At 39.8% G+C, this 26,414-nt stretch overlaps 1 protein-coding gene across 1 annotated transcript; it reads left to right on the forward strand.

Moving 5' to 3' along the window:
- The first annotated feature begins 68 nt into the window (after positions 1-68).
- Positions 69-24,608, forward strand: pgbd5 (piggyBac transposable element derived 5). Its single transcript, XM_040001267.1, has 7 exons — positions 69-1,043; positions 6,324-6,754; positions 11,036-11,170; positions 16,004-16,184; positions 19,564-19,761; positions 20,397-20,502; positions 21,940-24,608. The coding sequence occupies exons 1-7, from the start codon at positions 650-652 to the stop codon at positions 22,133-22,135; spliced, it is 1,641 nt and encodes a 546-aa protein (XP_039857201.1). The 5' UTR covers positions 69-649; the 3' UTR covers positions 22,136-24,608.
- Positions 24,609-26,414: the final 1,806 nt, after the last annotated feature.

Genomic DNA, 26,414 nt, shown 5'->3' on the forward strand with positions numbered 1-26,414 from the left:
ATAAATAATAGTTGTAATTTTATTATATCTATAATCTAATAAAATAATTTTGAATTTGAATTTTCCTCATTGTCATTTTCTGCGTCCATCATTATTATTCTAGCACTGTATTATCGTTAGTCATCATAATCTTCCTTCACCTCAGCTTTAGCAGCTGCCATCAGCCGCACCGCTCCTGTCCGAGTTTGCTTTAGAAAGTGAAATCTTATTGGCTGGCGGTGCAGCGCTACGGCGTCAGGTGATTCAGTGCCAGCCACTACTCTCGCTATTCCTCGGAGTGGATAAATAACTCGCTGGTCTCTCAACCCGGATGCTGAGCCAAAACTATTGATGATTTTGCCCAGTGAGCAGCGCTGTGGGCAGAGCAAGGGGGCGGAAATATTCCAGTACCCTTGAAGCGGACAGCTGCCACCGGATCTACACTCTGCTGACCACCGGGCTCCGCATCCGAGCCGGGACGGCAGGTGGATCATAATTCATACCAAACACAGGGGAGGGTGTGATCGCCACACTGAAGGCAAACACGTCTCCTGCTCCTGCAAGATCGTGACCACTTGCACGCCACTGAGGAGGTAGTGAAAGGGTGAGAAAGAGAGTGGAAGAAAGAGAAAGGGGGGGAGGAGAGAGGAGCATCACTACAGAGAGAGAGATGGCGGAGTGCGGGCGGAAGGCGCTGTCTCTCCTGGAAGCGGCCCGCTCCCGGTACGAGAGCCTGCAGATATCCGACGACGTGTTCGGCGAGTCCGGGGACGACAGCAGCGACAATCCCTTCTACAGCACCTCCGGAGACTCCGACTCTGATAACTACATAGCCGAGGTAGGTGAGGAGGATCAGCAGCAGCAGCAACAGACACCGCAGCAGCAGCAGCACCACCACCATCACCACCAGAAACGAGGCGATAAGGAGAGTGGACACAGCGGGGGGACAGGAGGTGGCAGCGCAGCAGGACCCCCCGGCTCCCTATCCCGTAGTCAGGCAGAGGAGGAGGGCTGGACGGAGACTCTGCAGGATGTCACGGTCCCGCCGTACAATGATACATACGGTGAGGCACGATGGATGGGCTAATTTTTGCACTGGTGGGGAGCAAATGCTCACGGCTGTGTAGTGATTGGATAGACACAGACAGGAGTGCAGTCCGTGTTCACATTTTTCAGGTCAGGCAGGCCATTTCTGTTTGTCACAACAGCCACAAAGCAACTACTGCTTTTTTTTTTTTAAACAACTGAATACTGCTCTCGTTTTTATCTCTCTCCCTCTCTCTCTCCCTCTCTCTGTGTATGTGTGCGCTTCTTGCTTGTGTGTAGTGAGGAGAGTAACAGAGAGAAACATGACACATGCATCGTTAATTGCTTTATTAAGTTAATGGCAAAGGCTTAACCTTTGATGCATCACCCCTTGGTGCTGTTTTAGACATGCTGTCTTATGTGTATGTGCTCATGTTTCAGAGCTGTTTCGTTTAGAGAAACGGCATGAAGCCTCTCCTGGCTCCATGCACATGTATTATGTGCATATTTTAGAATAAAATAAATAAATAAATGGCACATTTTGTTGCATATAAACTCAATGTGCATAACAAGAAATATCTATGCACTTTGTAGAGCCACAACTTAACCTAGCATGCATGCCTTCTGATGCTATGTAGGTGTGTGCATTCATGCAGAACTAACGCACAAATGCCATCCTTTGTCCACTGGTACCAACAGCTTAAATGTGAGACACAAGCTCAGAGAATCCTGATTTATTCATTCGGTTATTTTCCTTTTTAACTGCACACTTCTGCAGGTCTGTTTGTGTGTGTGCGCAAAGGAGAGACATTTGTGTGCATGAATCGTGACAGTTAAACAGCAGTGTGTGCACCCACACTGCTCCTTCCTCTCTACCACACCATTAGACTGTCAGTCTTAAGAACAGTATTTATTTATTTAGTCCATTATAGATCAGAGAGTGGGGTTTGGGGTTTATAGTGCAGCTCTTTCAGTCAAGCTATGTTTGGATTGGTTCTCCTTGTCCATCTTTCCTGCCTCCGCTGAAGCCAAAACGATTTGTGAGAATGCCATCCTGTTTCCACCGTGACAGGATGCACTGTTGCAGACTTGGAGGGGAATCGGCATATGGCTGTAGTAGATACGGACCAAGCCCCAGTGTGCTGGCACACTACCTAGTAGGAACACACTTATTCAAATGAATAAAAAGCCCTGGCTGCAGATAACCTGCCAAGATGCCACTGCAAAGTAAGTGAACAGCACTCGCTGTTTGCAAAGAATTGTTCCCAAGCTGTTCCAGTGCAGCAAATACCGAAATGTACTACATTAAAAAAAAAACCCCACATATGAACAAATGAGATAAAGCTTTTAAATGTTGTTTTGGAGCTATTTGGTTCAAGAAACAGCCTGTTCCAATAAACAGAATACTAAAAAAAAAGACACATACTAAATAACATTTATTTCTGGATTTTTTATTTTTATTTTTATTTTTCAGATCCAGCTAACTTTAGTAATCCTGCTCTGGGATAATCTGAGCCTGGATATAAAGTGGTGTCTGTTTTAAGCACCCAAAATAGTCTGAACCAAGCTGCACTGAGCTGGGGTACCATAAGAGGTTCTTGCTGTGCCACAAATGTTAGAGGATGTTCAGTACTTCTACATCCTGGACTGTCTGACTCTATTTAGCTGTTGTGACTTTGTTGACTTAAGCTAGGGTGGCAGCAGGTGTGTTTGTATGGTCTGGTCTGATTTGTTAAAAATGCAGTCAGTGTCTGTTTGCACAAGCCACTGCAACTCTAGGCCCGCCATCCTGTATCAGGGTAGGTATGATTAAAAGCGTGGATGTAGTACTGCCAGAGCGCATAATCACACTCCAGACCTCAAGTAGCCAAGACCTTACTCTGACTTAATCAGCCCGAACAGATAAGAATGACTCCATCCTGAGCAGCATGTCTGCATAAATGTGCGTCTCCGCAGATTTTAATGGCACGAATGACGTTTCGGCAAAGTCGGTCAGTGCCCGTCTGTCTGCCTGCCCATTTCTATGTCAGTCAGTGCGTGCTGACACAGGATGTTCATATGTAATATGCTGTCTTCAAATGAGTTTGTGATGGTTGCCCCTGCAGTGCGAGGCGGGTGGCAAATGACTAGACCAAGGATTATGAACCGTAGCTCTTAGATTATATAAGCACTTTATCATGATGTTGAAGGGAATTAAAGAACTATTTATTGCTTCACTTCGCTGAAGCTGACTGAAAGATTACTGCTCCTGTCCATATGTCAGTTCATCTGCCTGACTGTGTATTGCTACCTTGTCTGCATGAGATCTCTCAGCCATTAAAAACACTTAGACAAAGATGCATTTTATTATATTTATACATAATATTCTCTATCAATCACATAAAGGTAGAATGCTGAAGTAATTGGACTAAACAACACAAATGAAAACGTTTTTGCTTAAAGACAGTAGATATTGTTTTATTTGTAAGTCAAAAAAATTTTTAATCAATAGTCGCGGTGGTGAGAAATTGCACTTAGGTGCTGTCTCTTTAATTTCCACTAAAAACTGAACTCGGAACACATTTAGTCTATGTAAGGGTTGATGCACTTCAAATACACAGTAATCTCTCCTACTAAATCCATGGCTATAAAAGCTCTACGAGACAGATGTTTGTCCTGGGACAATGGAAATGCCACAACAGCTGATAATCGCGAGGGATTATACCTGTCTGTGTGTGCACTGTAGGTGGATTTTTCTTTTGAGCAATGTGGGAAATCGATATTTATAGGACTGCCACATAGACTAGCATCAGCTGAAAGAAGAGTTATGTAAATGATTAATCCTGTTTCATCTGATTGATGCGGGCTGGACTGACGATGAGCTGGCATGGCTACTCAAAGAGGAAGGTTGTGTTTGCTCAGCAGCAGCAGATGAGACAATTCTATTATCCAGGAAAATGACGAGTCCTTCCTCACGCTGTATTCGTACCTCCCTTCTGAGATGAGTCGTGTTAAATCATTTTGCCTCAGTAGATCTTCAGTCTGAACGTCTGATGTTTTTATTCAGGGGTGGACTGGAAGTCATGTTGAATATTACCTTCAGCTTTCAAGTCTAATTGGATGTGAATGAGTTGATCTTTGAGCTGTGCCCTGGCTATTTCTGTGTCTTGTCTGCAAGCATCAACTGAGTGGGAGTGCTTGTATCCCACTCTGTCTTTTCTACACTTCATGTCTTGTCCTCCTGCACACTTTTAACAGTGTACTATATAGGTTGAAGTCGTGTGTGTTATCGTTAAATCTGCAAAGAAAAGAGCCTTCATTATTTTAGTTGCAGCCAGCTACACAGGGCCTGAGAAGGGAGAGTAAAAGCCTTTTTTTTTATGTTGTTCTGAGATAATGAGATTGTGCTGTTCAATCGAGCCAAAAGATGTTCTGCTCAAAGTCCAAATTACCTCTCATGGATCCAACAACCCGAGAGTGAACCAAAGCCAGTTAACTGCACTGAGTATCGACTGTGTGGCTCCAAAGCTACATCCAAAGGCAGACGGACAGAGAGCTTTTTAAATGGGAGATAAATGTTATCTCGTCCTTAACCAGCGAGGGAGAATAATTAGGTCAGGCAGAAAAGTCCCGACTACGCTTCACTGTTGCTGCCATTAGCACATTTTAGAAAACAGCTCTGATTCTTTGTTGATTAATTTTAGTTAAATTACCTATTTATCCATTGCCTTTAGCTAGTTTTGCTGCTAATTCATTAATTATTAGCAGCATTTCAAACATTTATACCGCAGCTGGTGAACCTTTTTTTTGTCATATTTGAGCATTTATCTATTGCTTTTAACAATTCTTTGATGTTAATGTTTGTAAATACAGTTGTTTTAATTGTGTCAGTGCTTCTTTACTTTAAGCCAACAATTTAAGTTTTCGTTCAGTACTTTAAAGGATGGATCAGTCCCATCTCCATATTTTACAGTTTAACCGTGTCCTTATTTATCTTATGTTGGGCTAACTCTCTTCAGATTGGAAGCACCTGACAAACAGAAGGTTTGAACAGCATGTGTCTAGAGCTGTGGGTTGTGAAGACCATATTAAGGGTATTCCCTGTATTTGACAATGTCTAAAAGTAGCGGGAAAAAACGACTCAAACAGTGTTGTTATTTGAAATTTTGGCCACGTGAGTGTTATTTTGAATGTTTATTCTTTAAGCTGTTAGCCACAGTCACACATAGGCCACAGTCTGGCATAGATACCAGTTGGCGACTTCTTAGCAACCACCGTTTCCTAGGGAAAATTGTGCATACCTCAACCAGTTAGTGAGTGGTTACTGGAGGTTGCTGGCAGTGACTAGGTGAAACTGATCTAAAAGGGATATAAGGTGCTGCACAGACAAGTTTCTTGTGAGTGGTTTGATCATCAGCACAATTAGCATGGTTCATGTCACTGTCACTTCACAGCCACCTGTTCTCTCTGCCTATGTGACCAAGGCCTACACTTTTAGACATCTCTTTAAGTTGTTCTTATGCTGCAGTTTCAAAAAAGAAGCTTCTTGCTTGTTAACATAGACTTTCAATAGATTTAAATAGTACATTATAAGGACTAAACACTGTACACTGATCACACAAACTTTACAACCACACACAGATGAAGTGAAGCTTCTGTGTTATTCCACAGGTTTAGATACATTCAAATTTCATTAATAAAAAGGCAAATCATTCTGTGTAAACAAAACCATCAGTCAAATTAATTGAAATAGTGCAGATGTCTTTTAATGGCTCATGGCTCGCAAACATTAAAGCGTGATTTTGACTTATTGCCTGCTGTAACACAAAAGCAACAAGACACTGAAGCACTTTGACTGGCATCACAGTGTGGTGGCTGTCAGGTCATGTAAACCTTCTAACTGCTGCCCTGGGCTTATGACATTCATACCCAAAAGCTGCTGATGCACGAAGTGTACTGCGTTCCTCTGATGTTTTGTTTTTTTGTTTTTTTGGAGTGTTTTTTGCGACAATGTAACACCTAAAATTAATTGATGCTTTACGTTACTGTTCTCAAGATTCTTTTGAGATGTCACTGGAGTTTATATAAGCAAGAATGAGCCTGTGTGCATCCCACACAGCTTTGAAGATGACAGCTCAACAAAATGATATTTTATTGTGTCAAAAAAACCCTTCTACTCAGCAAAGTCAATCAAATTGAAGGCTTCGTACCAAAGTTAAAAAGCTGGGCGTAAGTGACAGTGCTGTGTGTGACTTATCCCATGTGCGATTCTCTGTCTGTCAATCAGCATAATTTCTTTTGTCATAACATTTCACTTTTGTCCTTTTTCCCCAACACAGGACCTGCTCAAAAGATGCCGGCCACCGCTACAGCCTTGGACTTTTTCCAGCTCTTTGTCCCGGACAACTGCATCCAAAACATGGTCACTCAGACTAACATGTATGCCAAGAAGTTTCAGGAGCGGTTCGGCTCAGACGAAGGTTGGCGTCCCGTCACGGCCCAGGAAATGAAAGCGTTCCTGGGCTTTGTCACCTCCACCAGTGTGCACCGCTGTGAGTCAGTGCTCAGCATCTGGAGCTCGGGCTTTTTCAGCAACCAAAGCATCGCCTTGAAGATGAGTCAGTCGCGTTTTGAGAAGATCCTCAAGTACTTCCACATTGTGGCTTTCCGGCCATCACAAGGAAGCAACCAGGGCCTTTACAAGATCCAGCCCTTCCTGGACTCGCTGCAGCAGTCCTTCAGCTGCACTTTCAGACCATCACAAACACAGGTGTGTGCGTTGCGACAGGTGGTGTTTTCTTCAAGCCTCTCTTGATATTTTTAGATGCTTTCTTTCAGCTGGCAACAGATTCTTCTTGCCTTTAGGAGCACCACATTTTAACAGCACAGCTACATTTTATTATGCCTCATGAATTGCGTAGTATAAAAAGAAACGACCAAAGTTCCAGAAGTCATTTACAGGTGATGATGTTGAGGAAATCACTTTTTAGTCATCCACATCCAAAGTTTTGCTGTGTCAGCATGTTTATGTGTTCCAGTGCAATATTAACTTTCTGACCTGGAGCCATAACACATTTACACAGATGCAGAATGAGAAGGAAGAGGACAGTAATCAGTAGGTGGGGTATGAGTTGCATGTAGGTGTAGTTGCAAGGGGTATGCCAAGAGATTGTCTTATACATAGTTATAATTTAATTAGTTTATCTCTTCTCTGACAAAATCATTTGAGCTATTTAGTTTTAGATGTAAAGCAAAAGAGAAATTTGTTGAATGACTGTTTTCAATTCAATTTGTATTTATACAGCACCAAATCACAAGGCCAGCCATATAGCTGAGAAAGCTATATGCAGTGCTGCAGTTTCACTGGAGGATATGTTTAAATATGGTAAATGGACTGGTTCTTATATAGCACTTTTCTACTCTCACTGAGCACTGAAAGCGCTTTATACAACTCGTACATTCACACAAGCACTTTATCTAAGGCTTTTTTTTAGTGCTTCTATCTAACATTCACTCGCATTCACACTCCGATGTGCATCGGCGAGTAAATTTTTTAACAATGCTTCAAGTATTGCAAACCAGCTCATAGCTCCAGCAATGAGTCTCTGTTTGAAAAGCCATCTACACGATGACTATATATATATGGGGACGCACTCTGTTTTACACAGGCTTCCCCTGCAGAGGAATCTTAACTTGTGTATCCGATCCACATTTATGCAACTAGGCCAGTGGAGCACCAGCCTTGTTTCTCTATTTTGGGTGGGCTGGACTTTTTTTCAACTTTCCTACTTTACTTTCTTCTCTGGATGAATTCATCAGTCTGCATCACTGGAGATTTAAAAGTACCCCAAATAACCAGCCTGCCTAAAATCAAACTGATCTTTCACCACTGTGCCCTTTTTAACGTAATTTTTTTTGTATTATTTTGACATGACAGCAAAAAGAGGAAGCTTTTGAATCAGTTTCCTCTTTAGGTGTGTTCTTCTTGAGCAAAAAGGCGCAGCAGAATTTACCACGACCTTGTTTACGTAAATCTGATGAAAATGTAACATTAAAAATGTGTCTGATTGCTCCCAGAGTTCAAGCAAAAAACAAAGATCTTACATAAGATGCAGTTTACTCTTAAAGTATTTGTTGGTAGAGGATACGGCACTGCATACAGTTCCTATAAGGGCTTTTCTTTCTTTCATAATAATAGCTAAAATATTGCGACTTAATATTCCCAGTCTTTTACGCAGGACACTGGGGTCGCTTTCAAAAATAAGTGAACAAGTTGATTTATTTGCTGTTGTCTTTCTACTGTATGAGTGCTACAACGTCATCTTCATTATGAAAGATGATGTCAGTTCTGTGATGGGAGCATTTGGGAACACAGGCACTTAAAAGCAATGCCCTCCTCATATATCATCCACATCTAATTCATCTGTGCAAATAGTTTAAATATCAATATTTTACTCTTTATTTCATTGCAGCATAATCGCTGGTTGGGTGAAGTGTGTTTTCATGCTAAAGAGCTCTAAACACTTAGATCTAAAAATGACAAAACTGAGCCAGTGAGGTCAGCAAGTGAGTGTCGTTGGCAGTGACGGGGTTTATGTGAATCTAGGCCAGTTTGTTTTATCAGTTCATTTTCTGTATTTTCTGCTCCCGATAGTCTCTCAGAGTGGACTAGAAAATACAGACAGTCTGAAACTGTAGCTCCACTGGCAAGGAAAAAGCAATCTTCTCAATAAATGACTGCCTTCTGAGAAAGAGGGAAAGAAACAAGTGTAGGTGTTGAACTCTGAATGGCAGATAATAATGGTTTTAAATGGGCTGTATTTAAGTATTTTATTTTTTAGTCGTGTTGCTGCTAGCCTGGTAGCTCGATCCTTTCAGTTCAGTTTTATTTCAGCAGTACCTTCAAGGGGCTGTATATTGCAAGGTAAAAACCCTACAAAATACTCAAGAGAAATTTCCAACAATCAGACGATCCCAGTGGGTGACAGTTGGAAGGAAGAACTCCCTTTTGACAGGAAGAGGCCTCAGCAGAACCAGGCTCTCAACCAGGGGTTAAGAAGACACCTACAGATTGGCATTGTTGCTGTTGTCGGGCTCCACGCAGTCCTTGAGCTGCCTCTCCAGTGAGTATGGAGTAAGGCCCTCAAGGTGACAGCTGTTGTGAACTGCTGCTGCTGCATGAATAAAATTGAACTAGACTAAATTGAATATAGTGCAACTCCAACAGTGGGGAAACAGTCATTGTTCAGCTCTCCAGGAGAACAAATCAAGAGACCCATTTCAGAGGTCACTAATATACATGGGTAACAGCTAGGTGGTCAGCTCCCAGACAGGTAAATGTAGGAGTAGGGGGGGCTTAGCAATGCAATATTGAAAATAGACATAGTTTGCATCTAACAGCTAATCATGTAGAGAAGAATTATGGGGAAAAAATGCGCTCTGTTTTTTTTTTTCTCTACTAAACTCTAGCATGTTCCTCGAGATACTCCTAACAGTGATGCGTCACATATTCTATGTCCATTAGGTCTGTGCTGGGGTTAGTTTTGCATTCGCTCAGATCATGTCTGGACTGCTTTATTGCTGCTGTATTGATTTGCAAGTGTAAAATAATTATTCAGAAAGCCATTAGAAGACATTCACTCGAAGACGGTGAACAAATGAATGGTTTTATTTTCTCAGACAAATGATTTACTTCAAACATTTTGAAATGTAATCACTTTGGTTTCAGCTGTAATAAGATGAGAGAAGAAGTCACTGTGCAGCTGTGCCGCAGCTACAACATGAATTATTTCTTAGGCTGTTGTGGTCTGGGTGACATCATCCATCCGAAGTCTAGATGGCCTCATTTATTTTTAACTTTTATGACTCCGTGATTCCATATTTGACTGGAAAATGACTTGTTGCTAGAGCAGCACGGAGGTGCTGGTCGCCACTCGGTTAGTCAAATCATGATGGGCTGGGTGGGAAGAAGAGGCAGGGAAAACACCGGAGGAAGGGAGAGCCCTGAGAAATTTAAAATGCAAATATTTGCCGAGTATCAAAACCAATGTGTATCTTTGGATTTATGACTGTTGGCTTTTAAAATACTTTCTTTGTTTCTCGTTCACCGTTTGGAAATTCCTCTTCCGTATCTGATATGACTCATCCTAGTATTTAGGAAAATAAGGGGGGGAGACTTGCACATTCATCCTAGTATTTAATGACTGTGGGCTTAGGGGAAATAATATAGAACATACAAATAAAAATCAGTTTGTAACAACTGTACATTTCATATCAAACCCAATTCTGACAGCTGTCCAGAATGCAAATATATTCAGCTTAGTGTCATAGAAAGCAAAGAAAATCAGTTTTAGTTAAAGAACTTATGAGTAATGAGTATATTTAACTCTTTTTTGTGTGTGTGTGTTAAATTGATTGTCTTAAAGAATGAGAATCATAAAATTGTGTGTTTCTAAGGGCACCCTGAATTTTCTTCTTATACAAATGAACACCTTTTTTTCTCTCTCTCTATTTTTGCCACTCCGAGAAAAAGTTAGTCACACCTTATTTATTTGGGGATTTTATTTTGTTTTTTATATATTTTTGTCTATTTTCATTTGAATGGAGAATCATCCATGCTAAAAAGAAAACTAAATATAAAAAGGCTTCCACTGTTTGGATGAATCCAGGCACAGAGAAGGAAGTTATAATGTATAAATGTAAAAGGTATGGACAACGTGAAGATGAAACATGAAAGTGAAAAGGCAGAAGTTATTTTTCGGAGGGGTTTGCAAACAGAGCTGCACGAGTGAGAACATGTTTCTGCTGACAAAGTGTTTTTGTTTTTTTTTACTATCACGCTCAAACACATACAGGACTTGCGAGAATCTTCAGTTGGCCGCCTTCTCTCTTTAAACTCTTGGTGTGGTATTAAATCATACACAATCTCATTCTTATCTCTCACACAGGAAGCCTCACAAGCGAAAACTAGTTATGTTCATTAGCACCTTTTTGCTTTTGATGAGGCTATGCAATGTATGTATGTAAAAATTCACTTAGACCCATGTTTCAGGTTCTTCATGAGCCCTTGATAGATGAGGACCCAGTGTTCATCGCCACTTGTACAGAAAGAGAGCTGAGGAAGAGAAAGAAGAGGAAGTTCAGCCTCTGGGTCCGACAGTGCACCTCCACCGGTTTTATCTGTCAGGTATCTGCACACAATACTCGATGTGTTTGTATGTGATTTGGAGACACGGAGGTGGGAAACTTCCTTCAGAATCACAATTGTTTCAGGTGTGATTTGAGAGTGAAAAATTACATTAGAGGAGATGAAAAAGAAATGATTGCACGTCTTTGTCTGCTTTGATTCTATTCTGATTTGCTGCTTTGCAACTTCATGGCAGAAATATAAAATTTGTATTATTAAATATGGCATACAGAAGTCTCAAGCGTGCCTGAAGTCAAGTAAGAAAGGCTTTCATGAAAATATCAGAGACTTTGATCTTCGCTAGATTTCAAATCTTATTCTTTGAATGTTGCATCATTTAACATTCAATCTATTACTTTTCACAGAATTTTTTTTTTTTTTTTTATACTGGTAAATTTATGTGCAACAAACTGCACGGTTTGAGTTTAAAATGGATCACATGAAAAGCCTTCTGGGTAAAAAAAATATTGTCTTTTGATGTTGGTTTTGAGTGGAAGCGCTACTAGCTCAAGCAGGCACATCTCAGGCAGGCAGAGCTGCTCTGACTAACAACCTTGTCCTTACTGCAACCTTCCACTCCTACGCCGGTTGGTTATGTAATACACCCATTTAACTGAGACCCTGCATGGAAGGACTAACAGACCTGTCCAACTCTATTATACAGGGGGAAAACAAGAGAGAACATGCCCCAAAAGATTTTGTTCGTGCAGTTTTTTTTGCTAAACTTGATGCACTTTTTATGCATCAGCCTTCCTCAGTGTTAATCATAGTGTGCATGTTGTGCAGGTCACCCACATTCAGCCACCCACACACATGCAAGCTCACACAAGCAAACACACAAACATTTGCATTGGTATACTTGACAGGAGACCATGTTTTTAATACCAGTGATACCCGGCTACAGTTTATTAGTTAAAGGCTTCTGCTCCCTCAGTGGAGATGAATGGAATTTCACTTGTGCTCACAGCAATGAAAAACGACATTAAAAATTCAACATCAACACATATTTCCAGAAAGACTGCCCTACTTACTCAGACATAACACTTCTGTTAGAGGAAGAGTTTTATTGGGTGAAACTTGTTCGTTTGTTCGTTTGGGGTTTTTTTTTTTTTTTAGTTTATTTGGTCAACAATCATCACAGCTATGTCATCAAGTAAATAGGAACCCCAACCGTCACCTTAAGCTAAATCTTATTCTGACCACCAACAATGAAGGCTGAGAACTCGTTTTTAAAGTCTTCTGGGTTTTAAGTAAAAATAAAGGAGATCAAACACAAATGCAGTATGTATTTTATTTTCCTTTAAACAAGAAAGTCTTGTTCCTGCTCAATTTAGAGGTCACCACAGTGGGTCATCTACCCCTTATACCCAACATCCTTCTCTTTCACACTGTCCTCTGTATTTCCTCCTTCACTACATCCATGATTTTTTTTCTTTGGTCTTCCTCTTTTCTTCCTGCCTGACAGCTCCATATTCAATATCCCCTGTCCAATATATCCGTTATCCCTCCTCTTCATATGTTCAAACCATCTCAGCCTTGCCTCTCTAACTTCGTCTCCAAGCTCCTCGATGCTCTGATATACATATATTATGGTCACTTAGAATTAAATGAGCACCTGCAACTCTGGCATCTCCGGTTCAGTTCTTTGTCTCTTTGTCAGCATCCTTTTGTCTCTAAACCATGAATCATAGCAAATGTCACTGCCGTCCTGTAAACCTTTCACACTTAGTGTCACAAATCACTCCTGACACCCAAAATTCAAATTGCCTCACGCTCCTTATAATCTACATCCACACTAATGCGTTTTTGTTCAAAAATGCATCGTTTTCTCTCCGTTTTGGCTTCCCGTCCACACTGAAACTACGTTTTTTTTCCCAAAGGAAAACGCATCGTTCTCAAAACGCTCTCGAAAACGCATACATTTGGGCTACGTCCACACGTACCCGGGTATTTTTGAAAACGCAGATTTTTCTATGCGTTTACACCTTTCGTCCACACGTAAACGGCGTTTTTGGTCACTGAAAACGGAGATTTTTAAAAACTCCGGCCAGGGTGGATATTTTTGAAAACTCCGTTTTTGCATTTACGTGTGGACGAGAAAAACGGAGAAAACGCAGCGTCAAAGGTGTGCGCATTTTTTGACGTCACACTGTGCGCCACGTTATTGTTTCGGTGAAATGAATTTCTACAATACTATTACTGTTAATTGTAGTCTCTGCAGTGTTTAAATGCTTACATATATACACACACACACAGTTACTGTCCCTCCACACATACGACTCTGTTCTGCTTCTTTGCCCCAGCTATGTTTACTTTTTCCCACCGAGGCTTCTAGACTTCTGATTGGCCAACATTTCTGCACGGTTAGGAATATATCGCTACCTGTTGCTTTGGCATGTTCCTAGCATCGTTTTCCTTCATTTCTGCCTTTACGTGTGGACGGGATTATTTTTTAAAACAAAAACGGAAAATCTCCGTTTTCAAAAATACCTGTACGTGTGGACGTAGCCTTGATTTTCGAGACTTTCAAAAACGATGACGCATGTTAGTCATGTGATGCAGTCATGTGACCAATTAAACAAAGATAGCGAAGGGCATTATACAGCAGTTTTGTTTGCTCTCAATTTTGACAGCCCTGTTAAAGATTAATAACAGTTTGTACATGCTCCAGATAGCTTTTCTTCAAATTCTTTAACTCTCACTCGCTTTTGCAACTTTGTACTTTTGTGTTACTCGCAGCAACAACTCCACCTCATTGTTAGTCCATTTAAAAAACTCTGTGCTTTTCCTCGACATTTTGCTGCAACGTTTCAAAGAGCCGGAAAGTAAATAAACGGCAGACAGAAATGAGGCAGGCTGAATCTTCTTGCGTTTCACACATGCGCAGTACTGGAACTTTACTTTTGTTCGGCTGTTTCAGGCGCAACTGTGAAAACGACTGACAACGCCAGTGTGGACACGGAGCGTTTTCAGACGAAAACGCCGTTTTCAAATCTATCTGGGCTGGTGTGGACGTAGCCTAAGTTTGAGAACCTCCATCACTTGAGAAAAAATGCTGCAATGAAAAAAATCGACAAAATATCAGAATTACCTTCAAGGGCTGGATGTTCATGAGGACAGCTGTTTAAGGAGAGAGAAGCAAGATGATTAAAGAATGTAAACACATGATCTGGAGTAGGATCAAACGACCTATTGAATAAAACTCAGCTGCATAATTCACACTTTCAATAGAGGGGAAAAATATACAGAAGCAGAAAGAACAACATAAAGACTCATTAGAGAGACAAGACAAGATTGGACCAATACTTGTGCAACTTCAGAAACAGAATGCACAGAGATTAGCAGTAGAGCATGCCAACATTTTTCTGCTCATGCACAAATTGAACCAGACTTTTTGGACAGTTGGGTTGTAAGAACAAGAAGACAATAATACAACTTTGAGAGTCAGATACTTTTTATGATGAGATCAATATTTGGCATACAACTGTGTACACTAAAGGGTAAGTGTTTCCTTCTTTAGCCTGGAAGTAGGCCAGAATAGCATTAGTGGAGTGAGGAGTATCCTCCACAGAATGTTAATTTCCCTTCTTTTTTTTTTCTTTTTCATTCAGTTAAATTGCTTTACATAAAATAAAATAATCAAACCATTCATTATTTTTCTTGTAATCTGACCGTTTAAAACAAGTTGTGTGCAAGAAGCATCACAGAGCCTGTCATTTAAAGCCGTATTCCATTATCCCATCCATTTAACAAATAAGCATTAGCATTCACGGTGACTGCAGCCGTTTGGCAGTCACTCAGTGTTCACCAGTCCTCTGTACACTGACGTGTGTCTCCATTGAATTCTGTGTCTAAATGAATTGCGTCGAGGGAGACGGGGGGGGGGAGAAATCAGAGAAATAAAATGAGTTAATGGAGCGAATCAATGAGATTCCATTAGCCAGTGTACCACACAGGGATATACAAAACACACACACACACAAACGCATGGACAGGCCTCTTAGTTTAATAGCTATGGGTCTTGCGTAGATGCCGGCTAATCAGGCTAATGCCAATCAGCTCCCAAACGATAGTAGAAAGTTCAAAAGGCACACAGAGCCATGTATGGGTGTACATTTCTGTTTGTTCAGTCTTGATAGTAGCTTTCTTTGGGCCCTAAGGACTGCATCATGTTCCGGGAATCATATCTACAAATGCTTCATGTATGTTAAACTAGGAGGCAAAGCTCAGCTTGCATTGATCTATAGTTTGTACAAAAGTCTTGAGCCGCCCCTCGTTTCATGGCTTGAAGTGGCTTGAAGTGGGTGATCATGAAAATAAATCCAGAAACTGAGATATTTAAGGAAATTTTGATCCACAAAAATTACATTTTTCTGCCAATTATTTTATGGTTCAGGCTTTAAAGGGGTAATTCTCATCTTGGAAAAACAAGCCTCCTCAAATCTCCACTGTAGAGTCAGGTGTGACAGTAGCTTGACTCACAGATCAAACCAGCTACATTTGGTTTGAAATTTCACAGAAATATCCTAAGAAACACCAAAATATTGTTTCATGCCACTGGCATTACCTTTAGTGTTGTACTTATACCCCTGATATTTCATGCTGGAGTCTCCATCTTAATGTAACCCGATGTTTTATGAGTCCAAATACATTTTTATTTCAGTTCCACAGTATTTTCTCCCTCAGGATACACTTTAATTCAAAGTCTCTACTGCAATTTTGTAAATTGAACATTACAGTTTCTCTAAGGTTTAGACAGCAGCCTCTGTAAGCTAGAAAAGTAAAAATGTTTGCATCCACGCGTCCTGACTTGATCCCCCCCCTCTTCTGCAGATCGCAGTCCATCTGAAAGATGGCCAGGGTACAGATGGTCTGGCCACCTTGAAGAACAAACCTCAGCTCCACAGCCTTGTGGCTAAGCAGCTCTGCCAGAACATTTCCGGAAAAAATGCCATCATCTTCACTGGGCCATCCATCACGAGCCTCAGCCTCTTCACAGAATTCAGCAAACAAGGTATGCAAAGAAGTTTCTGCAGCAGATTATGTCTGCTGCTTGTTCTTTGCTTGGTCTTGTTCTTTTCCCTTCCCTAATTGTTACTTTGTTGTGCACTTTTTAATCTATCTCCATCTCTCCATGCCTCCCCTTTTTGCATTTTAAAAAATGTGGTTATTCATTTTTAATGATGGTGTGATTATACCATCCCCAGGCGAAACAGCACACACAGGACAGCAGTATTCTCTATTCTATTCTAAGATAAAACTACAAAGCCAGACAGTATGCATGTCGAATAATTTATTTTTTCATCTCTTATCCGTATACTGAGGGTGAACTTGCTAAATTACACAGATGTCTTTGTTACTCTCCCAACAGTGCTTTCACCAAACTTGTCAGTCCCCCCAAATTATGTATTTTTTTAAAGCTAACTAGCATTTAAGCTAACTAATCTGAGTTAAAGGAACTTTGAGTGTGGAACATTATAAGGCGATTGCATCGTCTCCAAACAGCCAATCTGTCTGAGAGTGTCTGCAATTTCACTCAGTCAGATTGATTAATGTTTGCAAATAATTGCCATCTATTTTATAAAAGCAGGCAACACATTGCAGTCAGAGTCACAAAGAAGAATCCACGTCATCCTGTTGGGCAGGTGCTGAGTCAAAAAAAAAAGTGAGAGAAGAAGAAATAACAGTTCACACACTGAAGAACTCCAGATTCCTTATTTATTGCATCTAGTGACGTTGGTCATCAGACCATCATCTGATTAAGAGCAGGTGTGCTCGAAACATCACTAGATGTCAACTCAAATAGTTGCTGGTTGTGTTTGCTAGATAAAAACAAGTTTGGCGAGCGACTTTGCAGTTAAATTGCTGTCTAGCAGCAACTGCGTCCAGCCAGGTTCAGCCTGGACTTTGAATGTAAGCAACTAATGAGTTTGTGTGAATTTCTGTGTAGGTAGATATGCAACATATTTGTGGTTTTTGGCAATTTGACACAGTTGATCCCTGTATTATCATAAAAAGATTGCATGTATTTGCCAACTTGATGCAGTTCTGTCACAAACCAATAGCAGACTGAACCAGACACAGCAAAGTCTCTTTGAAAGTGGCAAATGACTATGAGTGGCCAAGTTTGATGGTACCAGTCTCCAACTGGTTTTCCTAATGTGAGTGTAGCATTAAAAAATTGAACGAATTGTCATGACTGTTAGGATGGATGTGTTTTTTACTAGTGCTCGACATCGATCCTTACAGGTTTGCAATGCACTGCAAAAGATTGTTTATTGCCTTTTGACTTGCATAGTAAATCATGAAAGATTAAGCGTTTTGCCTTGTTGGAGCTTGAAAAATCAATAGACAGGTAAAGTAGACACTTTACCGGACACTTCATTCAAACACCTGACAATGAAAATCTGAATCAAAAGTGTTTGAGTCACTCTCAGTATGTTTTATTCATAATCTGTGGCGGGAGTCATAAAACCGATGCTTTTGTTTCGGAGATATTGGGATTTAAATGTTTTAATGCTGTCAATCCACCTGTGATACTCTGATATTTGTGCTCATTATACATTTTTATTTTAAAATGAAAATATACATTTACTTTGTTTGCTTCTTTTACATTAATACTGAAAGTGGGATAATGTGAACATGCTATAAAAGCTAAACACAATCAATGCAAGCAGAGAATAAACATTCAGCTCAACAGCTCCTCTGATAAGTTTTCATTTTTACATTTTTTTTTGTATTTTTGCTGAAGAATAATTGGCAATTTTAAACTCAACCAAGCGGAGCTTCATTATGTCAAGAAAATGAAGCCTGCAGATATAATCATCATTTTCTTTTTCTAATTAGTTGAATCAGCCCAAAAAAGCCCAGTTCTGAGCCTGTGAATGCATCGTCTGACATCTTTCCTTCAAATTTATCTTGCTGGATTAATTAGCTGAGGTAATTACTCCATATTACTCCGCAGTACTTACTGTGGACATGCGTTCATGTACTACACAGATAGAAATCAGTTTGCAAATGGAGACCAAATCAGCGGCAGTCAGCCAGATGATTGTTTTGTGTCTGCTGGATGGAAGAAAAAAAAAAGAGAACGTTTCAGGAAAGAAAGGGATACACAAAAATCACTGCAACTAACAATCACTCCTGACTTTAATTGTTGACTCATTTTTTTCCCTTAAAGAATCACTCAATAATTTAGTGTAGTGTATAAAATGACTAATGCCCATAGCAATTTCCCAAAAGCCCTAGCTGACAGATTTGATTAGTCCAATCAAGACTGCAAAAAAGCATTCATTTCACACAACAGAAGTCTTTTGAGAAACTGTCTATTAGTACAATTCTCTGCTCAGAAGCCAGTTTGTCGGATAATTGTGTCCAAAATGCATCAAAAGGCAAGAATATCACAAGCACAATGAAGACGTCCAGTAAAAATAAATTGAGGCGGCACAAAGCAGATAGCTGCCAGCTGTGCCTGCAGCAACATGTCATCCCAAGGTGGTTCGCCCTTAATTATGAGTCATTTTAAGCCTTAGTACAATATATACGAGTGGGTTATACAAAAATTCACCTCCAGACATTGGCTATGAATGGGGGAAATTATCCATAGAGAATGTAAAGATGTTTATTTCTACTGCAACATTGTCCATTTTATCATGACAGTATATTCTCCTTGTCGAAAACCAAAAAGAGCCTTCAAACTCAAAGTTCTCCAGGAGTCAGAAAGCAGGTGGAACTGCCATTAGAGACCTTTGCAGTTTGGAAAACAACCCTTTCTCAAATAACCATGGAAACAGCTCAAAAGTGGAGAAATGGTGACTGCAAGATTCCCTAAGCTGTTTTGCGGAAAGCTCTGGCACCTGTATCGTGGGAGATAACCTTAGAGCAACCCTAATTTACAGATTCTTAGTAATCAAATCTCCAGGAAAGGACAGTTTCAAAGACTTTGCATACTTATTGTGGAAGGATGATCGCACCTACACCTTTAAGACCACCCATGAGTACTATTTCCAGATGGTTGGACAGATGGGGGGGTCACTGGTATGAAATGGTGTGATTATCTTTGTCAGGTGTAAACAGGACTGTTGCCTGGAGCACATCTGCTTCAACCCTGAAGAATGGGAGAACATAAAATCCAAACTTGACTCCTTTTCTTTTTTTATGCATGTCCTCCCTGCCTTGTACAGCCCAGTTATAGGAAAAAGACAATGAATCATATCTACTGCATTTTCAAATTAAAATGTATTTGTTTTCTGCAGCACAGTTCTGCAAATGTTTCTGGGTTAACGCCTCGTTAATAGTTGATGACGTGGTTTTACCCTCAAGTGGCCATTTTAGGAACTGCAGTTTTTGCTATTTGTCACGATCATCCTATTTGACTCTCTGTCCCTCTCCAGATATCTATTGCTGTGGTTTGCTTAGCACCAGGAAGAGCGACTGTACAGGCTTACCGCAAAGCATGCTGGTCTGTGGCTCCACGCCTGCTCAGCGTGGCCAGTCTCGCATAATGATGAAAGGCAGCATGTCGCTGATCAGCTGGTACAACAAAGGACACTTCAGGTTCCTTGCCAATGCCTATTCCCCAACAAAAAAAGGTAAGAAGATCATTTCCCGAAGCATTTCCCCACTACAGGAAACTTTGTTTTTCCTAGAATTAAATAAAAGGAGCTTACTATTAGAAATTATTAATATTTCAGTGCACAAAATCCATTAATTTTAGTAGAAAAACACAAAAGCAAAGACTTTCGGTTGTCGTTATTAAGAATTAGGAGTTTTTTGGGGGAAACTTTGGCTAACTGTACTGTCATTTGTGGATGCAAGTCACCATCTAGAGAAACTGGCACATCATTAAGCATTTATGTCACAGAGAATCAGTGCGAGCTTCTAATCCGTGGTAATCCATTTCCAGGAGGCGCCAAAAATCATGATATTCCCTTCCTTTTATAGAATAATCCACTCTTCATTATCCAGTTTTGTTAGGTTTTAACTCTAAATGAAGGTTGCAGTCTGCGTTTGTGCTCTTTGAGTGAAGAGTGCTGCAGTGAAGCAGGAAAAGTTAGGCTGTTATCATCCGGCATTGATTTTCCCCTCTGCGTGTATATGTGTGTGACTGTTTTTCACTTTGTGCTGGTAGTACTTAATTGATGGATTTTACTTTTGTACTGCCAATAATTATACGGTAATTCGTTTAAATGGGTCTAGTTTTTGCCTCTCACTGTGTTTGCGTCAGGGCTGATCATTAAGAGGAAAAGTGGGGAGATCCCGTGTCCTTTGGCTGTTGAGGCCTTTGCGGCACACCTCAGCTACATCTGCAAATACGACGACAAGTATAGCAAGTATGTGCGCCGTTTTACACAACATTACTTGTTACCAAGAATATTTTACACCACAGTGGATTTTAAATCAAACAATCAAGATGTTTTCAAACTTTCAGCTTTAATTCAGGGGCTTTGACTAAAGTGTTACATTAGATTTGGGGGTTTTACACACATTTTTATACGTAGTGCTCGATTTTCCGAGGCTCAAAGTAATTAAACAGACTGAAATTATTTCAAATGTGGTGATTGTTTTTATTATTTGGATAAAAATCCTTTGCAGTCAATGACTGCCTGACGTCTGCATCCCATGGATTTCATCAAATGCTGAGTTTCTTGCCATGAGATGCTCTGCCAGGCTTTAACTGCAGCCACCTTCAGGTCTTTCTACCTTCACTTTTGAATTTAATAAGTAAAAAGCGTGCTCTATTGGATTGAGATCAGGTAACTGACTTGGCCATTGAAGGATATCCTTCTTCTCTGCTTTGATAAACTCTTGGGTTGCGCTTGCAGTATGCTCTGGGCCATTATTCCTTTTCACTGTGAAGCACTGTCCGATCAATTTTTCACCATTTGTCTGAATTTGAATCTGATCTCATCTCACTAGTGACCTGGTTTCACTGGCAGCCATACATGACCCTACTTCCACTATATTTGGCAGATGAGGTTGGATCATGAGCTGTTCTGTCTTGCTCAATACTTTTCTCTTGAATTAATTTGTCCAAATATATTTTTTCAGAGCTTTGCAAACTTGTTTAGATGTTTTCCTGTATAGTCTTATTTGGCCTTCTTGTTCTTGATTGTAACCAGTGGTTTGCACCTTGTTGTGAACACTGTATTTTCATTCATTAAGTTATCTGTTGATTGTAGACTTTTACAACGATACATCCACCTTCTCAAGAGTGTTCTTGACTTGGTTAGATGTTGTGAGGTTGTTGTTTTTTTTCCACTACAGAAATAATTCTATGATTGTGTCCTTTTTTAGTTTTCTTCTGTGGTCTTTTTTTGGTGTTACTGAGCTATCCAGGTCATTTCTTCTTTTTAAACCTGCTGATTTGGCCCTTGTTTTCACTGAAATTGCTTTGGATCTCATATAAAAAAAAACGACGTGCAAGTTCAACACTTGGAATAAACGTGTTCACCCGTTCATAAAACTATATCCGTCAATTGTCCAATTAATTTGAAGCCTCTAAAAAAATGTAGGACTATGTATGACTGTAATTCCTGTTTAAAAAAAAAAAAAAAAAAAAAAAAAAACAGTTAACATTGATTAATTAAAGCTAAAAGTCTGCACTTCGATCACATCTTGATTGTTTGATTTAAAAACCCAGAGACAAAATTGAAAAATGTGTTGGGCCTATATGTTTTTGGACAATAACTATAGACAGTCAAACGAAATCATATTATTTACATCTTTGCAAAGAGATTCAGCAGTAACCAGCTCATTTCTCCACACAGGTACTTCATCTTCCACAAGCCTAACAAGACATGGCAGCAGGTGTTCTGGTTGAGCATCAGTATTGCCATCAACAACGCATACATCCTATACAAGATGTCTGACGCCTACACAGTCAAACGCTACAGTCGAGCGCAGTTTGGAGAGAGACTGGTCAGAGAGCTGCTTGATCTAGACGACTGCTCCCCCACACAGTGAGGAAGAGAAGGAGGTTGATGAAGACAGAAGGAGCTCACAACAAAAACACTTAACACAACCCCCCCCCCCCCCCCCCCCCCCACACACACTGACACACACACACATACATTCACGCTCAACCTCACAGACTTTGCAGTCTGTGTCTATGTGATAATACTGAAGCAGTGCCAAGCCTATTTCTCTCTTCCTATAGTGGTTTTTGTGGCTCTGTAAATATTCATTAACACACAACTGCATACTACACAATAATCGTGAGCCATGAGACTCGACTGCAATCATTAACCCCGCAGATTTACTAAGGATTTGTCAACAGGAGCTTTTTCACAAGCAGAGCTGAATGATGGAACAGGAAAAGCAAGAAGATTTCACTCCTAAATGATGTCAGCTTCAAGTTTTAACGAGTTAAATTATTTATACAAGCCTGAATGAAACTTCTGCACAAAGTGTCCAAACCCCATAACCGTCAGGCTGAAAGGCTACATGTAGCTCAATATTTACACTCTGCAAAAACACCTGTAACAAAGTCTTAGTAAACCAGGAATAAGGTGTGTTCACACGCTGCATGCGTTAAGAATCTCGATTGTGATGTTTACTTGTTCGGTGTGAAAATGATTTCTGCTCCAGGTGAGTTTTGAAAATTTGTACGTGTGTATTTAGTAAGTGGAAACTGCCGTTTGTGTGTGCGACATTGAGCCAGAGGATGTAAATGTATGGCTTTTGTGACCCAGATGTGTTGTGTTGCTGCATATTGTACCTATGAGAGAAAGACTGTCAGTCGCTATAAAGCCACACCCAGCAGTGTGCCACAGCTCCACAGCCTCCCAGAAAAGACCAAAAAAAGTCTTTAAAAAGTTCCTGCTTCCAGTTTTTTTTAATTGTAATAAGTAATATGAAATAAACGGCAATAAAGTTAAAGCTAGGAAAACATTCCTAGGTTTTGTTTTGTTTATCAAAGAGTTTGCTTCTTGAACTCAGGTTAGCTGTGTGTGTAGGTGTTGATTTTATTTGACCACAGAAATTAACAACTCCACAACTGTTACCAAATATTACCCAATCTTGATTGGTACACATATATGTGACTTTTTCTGTAGGATTGAAAGGCCTATACAAAGGAAGCAATTAATAGACTAGTTAATAAACAGGCATTCAGGGTCTTTAACAACAACTCTAACAACAAATGCTGTCACATCTGCGTCCCGTTTTTGTACCAAGATTACTTTTTTTGGCAGGAAACTCGTCATAATCATGTGATTCATTACACTTTAGTGTACTTAGCTTTGCAAGGAAGAACATGTTCAAATCTCCTCGATTAAATGAGCCAGTGTTGCTAGGCAATGAGTATAATCTTGGCCAATGGACAGGGATTTGGGTAACATTCCTTGGCAGCGTTTAGGTCCAGAAAGTAAAAACTAAATCACTGGTGGCTTATAAAACGTCTTAACAAAACAAATGTTTGAACAAATTATATATTATTATATTTTCTCAGTTGTTTTTGGCACATTTCACCAAACATTATTTCTCAGCACATTTTTGAAAAATGCACGTCCCAAAATTTTACTCTGTCAGTGAATAACTCTCTGTCCTCACAAATCACACAACGGTAAACCGAGCTGCTGAAAACAAATTTTTCATCAGAATGACCGACTAGACGTGTGTTCCTAATCTTTGTCATTTCCAAAAGGTTTTTCCCAACTTTACATAGCACAATACAGACCAAAAAAATGTCTCCCTTTGCAGGTTTTTGCCTGTTTCTAACAACCTGCTGTCACACTGTAGCTCTATAAATGTGTTTTATAGCACTCTTACACCTGAATTACACCTTTATGCTAACCTGATCGTGTATCCCATCGGTTGATCTGAGAGGAATGTGTTAAACCAAACACCATGAAGCTTCTTACTTTGGAGCGGAAAACTAAATATAAAGAAAGCTGACCTGCCTCGAACAAAAAGACACATACAGTTAATAACTGTTAAAAATTCTAGACAATAGTGATTAGTCATCAGGCTAAATGTGCTAAATGATTTGCAGTACGCCACCAGTTCACAACATCCCACGCTAAAGAGTTTAGACACGACAGAAAGAAACTTTCTTAAAGCCCCTGAAAACTTTGTTTCAAAGTTGATTTCATGTTGTTTCAATATGTTCAACTGTCAATCAGTAAATGAGCCAAAAACACCCCCCCAGGCTATAACACTGCTGTCTGTAGCTTTAACAAGGACAAGGTCAACACTTTATTGTTGTGCTGAACCGTGTTATGAAGACTGTAAGTGAAAGGTGTCGGTGCGTGCTTGCCCCATCAGCATGGTTCAAAGTGTGTATTCATATACTGGTATGATGACAGTCTTTATGCTGGTAAAGCAGAGTTGCTGAGCGAATTGGTCCCACCCCCGTCACACTCTTGCACTTTGAGGAGAGCTATAAAGTCAGCAACACACATATTAAATAATAATTTTAGTTTTGATTTCAAATTGATTCTCTGCTCTCACAGATGAATTTTGTAAATATTAGTAGATACATGAAATAGATTGTATTAAAAGAAAATACACCAATGATATATGAATGAAATTTAATGACTGTAACCAAAACAGAGAATTCTACTTCCACGGTAGATTTAGAGAAAGTGCAGTACTGTACGTCTGTGTATATTTTGTTTACAAATTACTGTGAGTGTATGTCCATAATCACACTTTTACTGACACTCGAGATTGTGATTTCTTATTAATCTTTTTCACTAATCCAAAGCATTGTTGTCGCCGTTACTCTTGCCTGTGTGTGTGTGAGAAAAAGCCACTGAATGTTGTAGCATTGTTCACCCCGAAGTAACACTCTGAATCTTAGCCGGCTCTTCTATCGTGTCAAATGTTTGTCAACTCCTCCTTTGATTACAATATTTGATATCCACAGATTTGTTGTGTAGTTTGCCATTCACTTGAAGTGTATCATAATGTCGACGTGAAATACAGACGTAGACATTTTAGAAGCCGTCTGCCACCGTGCTGCATTCAATGGCAACACTCTCCGAGCTGAAACAATGAAAGTAAATTGGACCATTAGATGGATTTTGTTTTAATAACACAAATTGTGCATTCTGCATCATTTACACAGGAAATGCAAAGCTACTCTTGCTACTGATGAGCACTTGTGTTTCATAGAGGGGTTTTTTCTATTATGCAAGGGTAAGGACAGAATTTTTCATTTTAACTCTTTAGGGAATGAAGAATTAATTTCTATACAGATGAATTAAAAATCTCCGTTTCCATTTTATGCACATTTTAAAAACGATAAGATTCAATCATTTGAGGTTTGACTGGAGCTCTTAATTGTGTCAGTCTGCTCCTATTTAAATAATCAATTACTGCAGAGATGTTAATGCTAAAAAGTCCAGCTCTCTATCATTATCCCTGTGCAGTAACTATCTAAGTGATTGTTATGGGTCACTGTGTATCAACACTACATCTATTAGTGTGAGTTTCTGAACACGTTTCAAGGCCATTAATAGATGGACAATAGACTTTTTTCTAATATATTCGACTTATCCAGTTCACGGTTGTAGTGTGGAGTCTGTCTCAGATGTCAGAGGGAAAAAAGGAGGTATATCCTGGGCAGGTTACCAGTCTATTGCAAGGCGTTAATTTTATCTGTTAATAAATAATAATAAAACATCCCAGTCACTGTCGATAGATTGCTATTTTGGAGAAAAAAGTATGGCTAAGCCCCTTAAAGCCGGAAATCTTGACATCTGATTGGCATTTAAAGCCTTAAAAAACTACAAACTACAAACATGTGAGTGTTTTGTGTCTTTTTACTTTTGAATTAAGTCTGATATCTTCCATTAATGCTCATACATCTAGACATAATATGTAGACGTGAGAAAACAAGATGTTAATGATAAAGAAGGGAATACTGTGGAACCATTAGGTCAAAAATATTTGCCTTTCATTTGGATTCGTCAGGAAGAAAAAATGTTGCCCAAACGTTAACTGCGTGTAAATTATTACAAAAAGATAACATGAAATTAGTCAGACTCATTTCATGTGTGTTTGTGCGTTATGTACCGGTTTATCATCTCCACACAGTGTCTCACAGATGTCTGTCGCTATCTGTGAGACGGATGTAATACTGAAGCATTTTGATGAGCGATAGCTTTGGACATGTTAAAGATTTCAAGTGACTGACCTCAGGGCTTCATGACTAATTGCTGTACTATATATTCACTCACACAAATAGCATATATACCCTTATCAGGTGCTTTCAAACCACTGTAGATTTATTGCTCTA

Source organism: Simochromis diagramma, unplaced genomic scaffold (genome assembly GCF_900408965.1).
Source record: "Simochromis diagramma unplaced genomic scaffold, fSimDia1.1 OVJJ01000421.1, whole genome shotgun sequence".
Lineage (NCBI taxonomy): Eukaryota > Metazoa > Chordata > Actinopteri > Cichliformes > Cichlidae > Simochromis > Simochromis diagramma.

Coding starts and splice junctions, on each gene's coding strand:
- pgbd5 (XM_040001267.1), top strand. CDS start 650: ATGGCGGAGTGCGGGCGGAAGGCGCTGTCTCTCCTGGAAGCGGCCCGC. Junction 16,185..19,563: donor CACAGAATTCAGCAAACAAG/GTATGCAAAGAA, acceptor GTCCCTCTCCAG/ATATCTATTGCTGTGGTTTG. Junction 19,762..20,396: donor CTATTCCCCAACAAAAAAAG/GTAAGAAGATCA, acceptor TGTTTGCGTCAG/GGCTGATCATTAAGAGGAAA.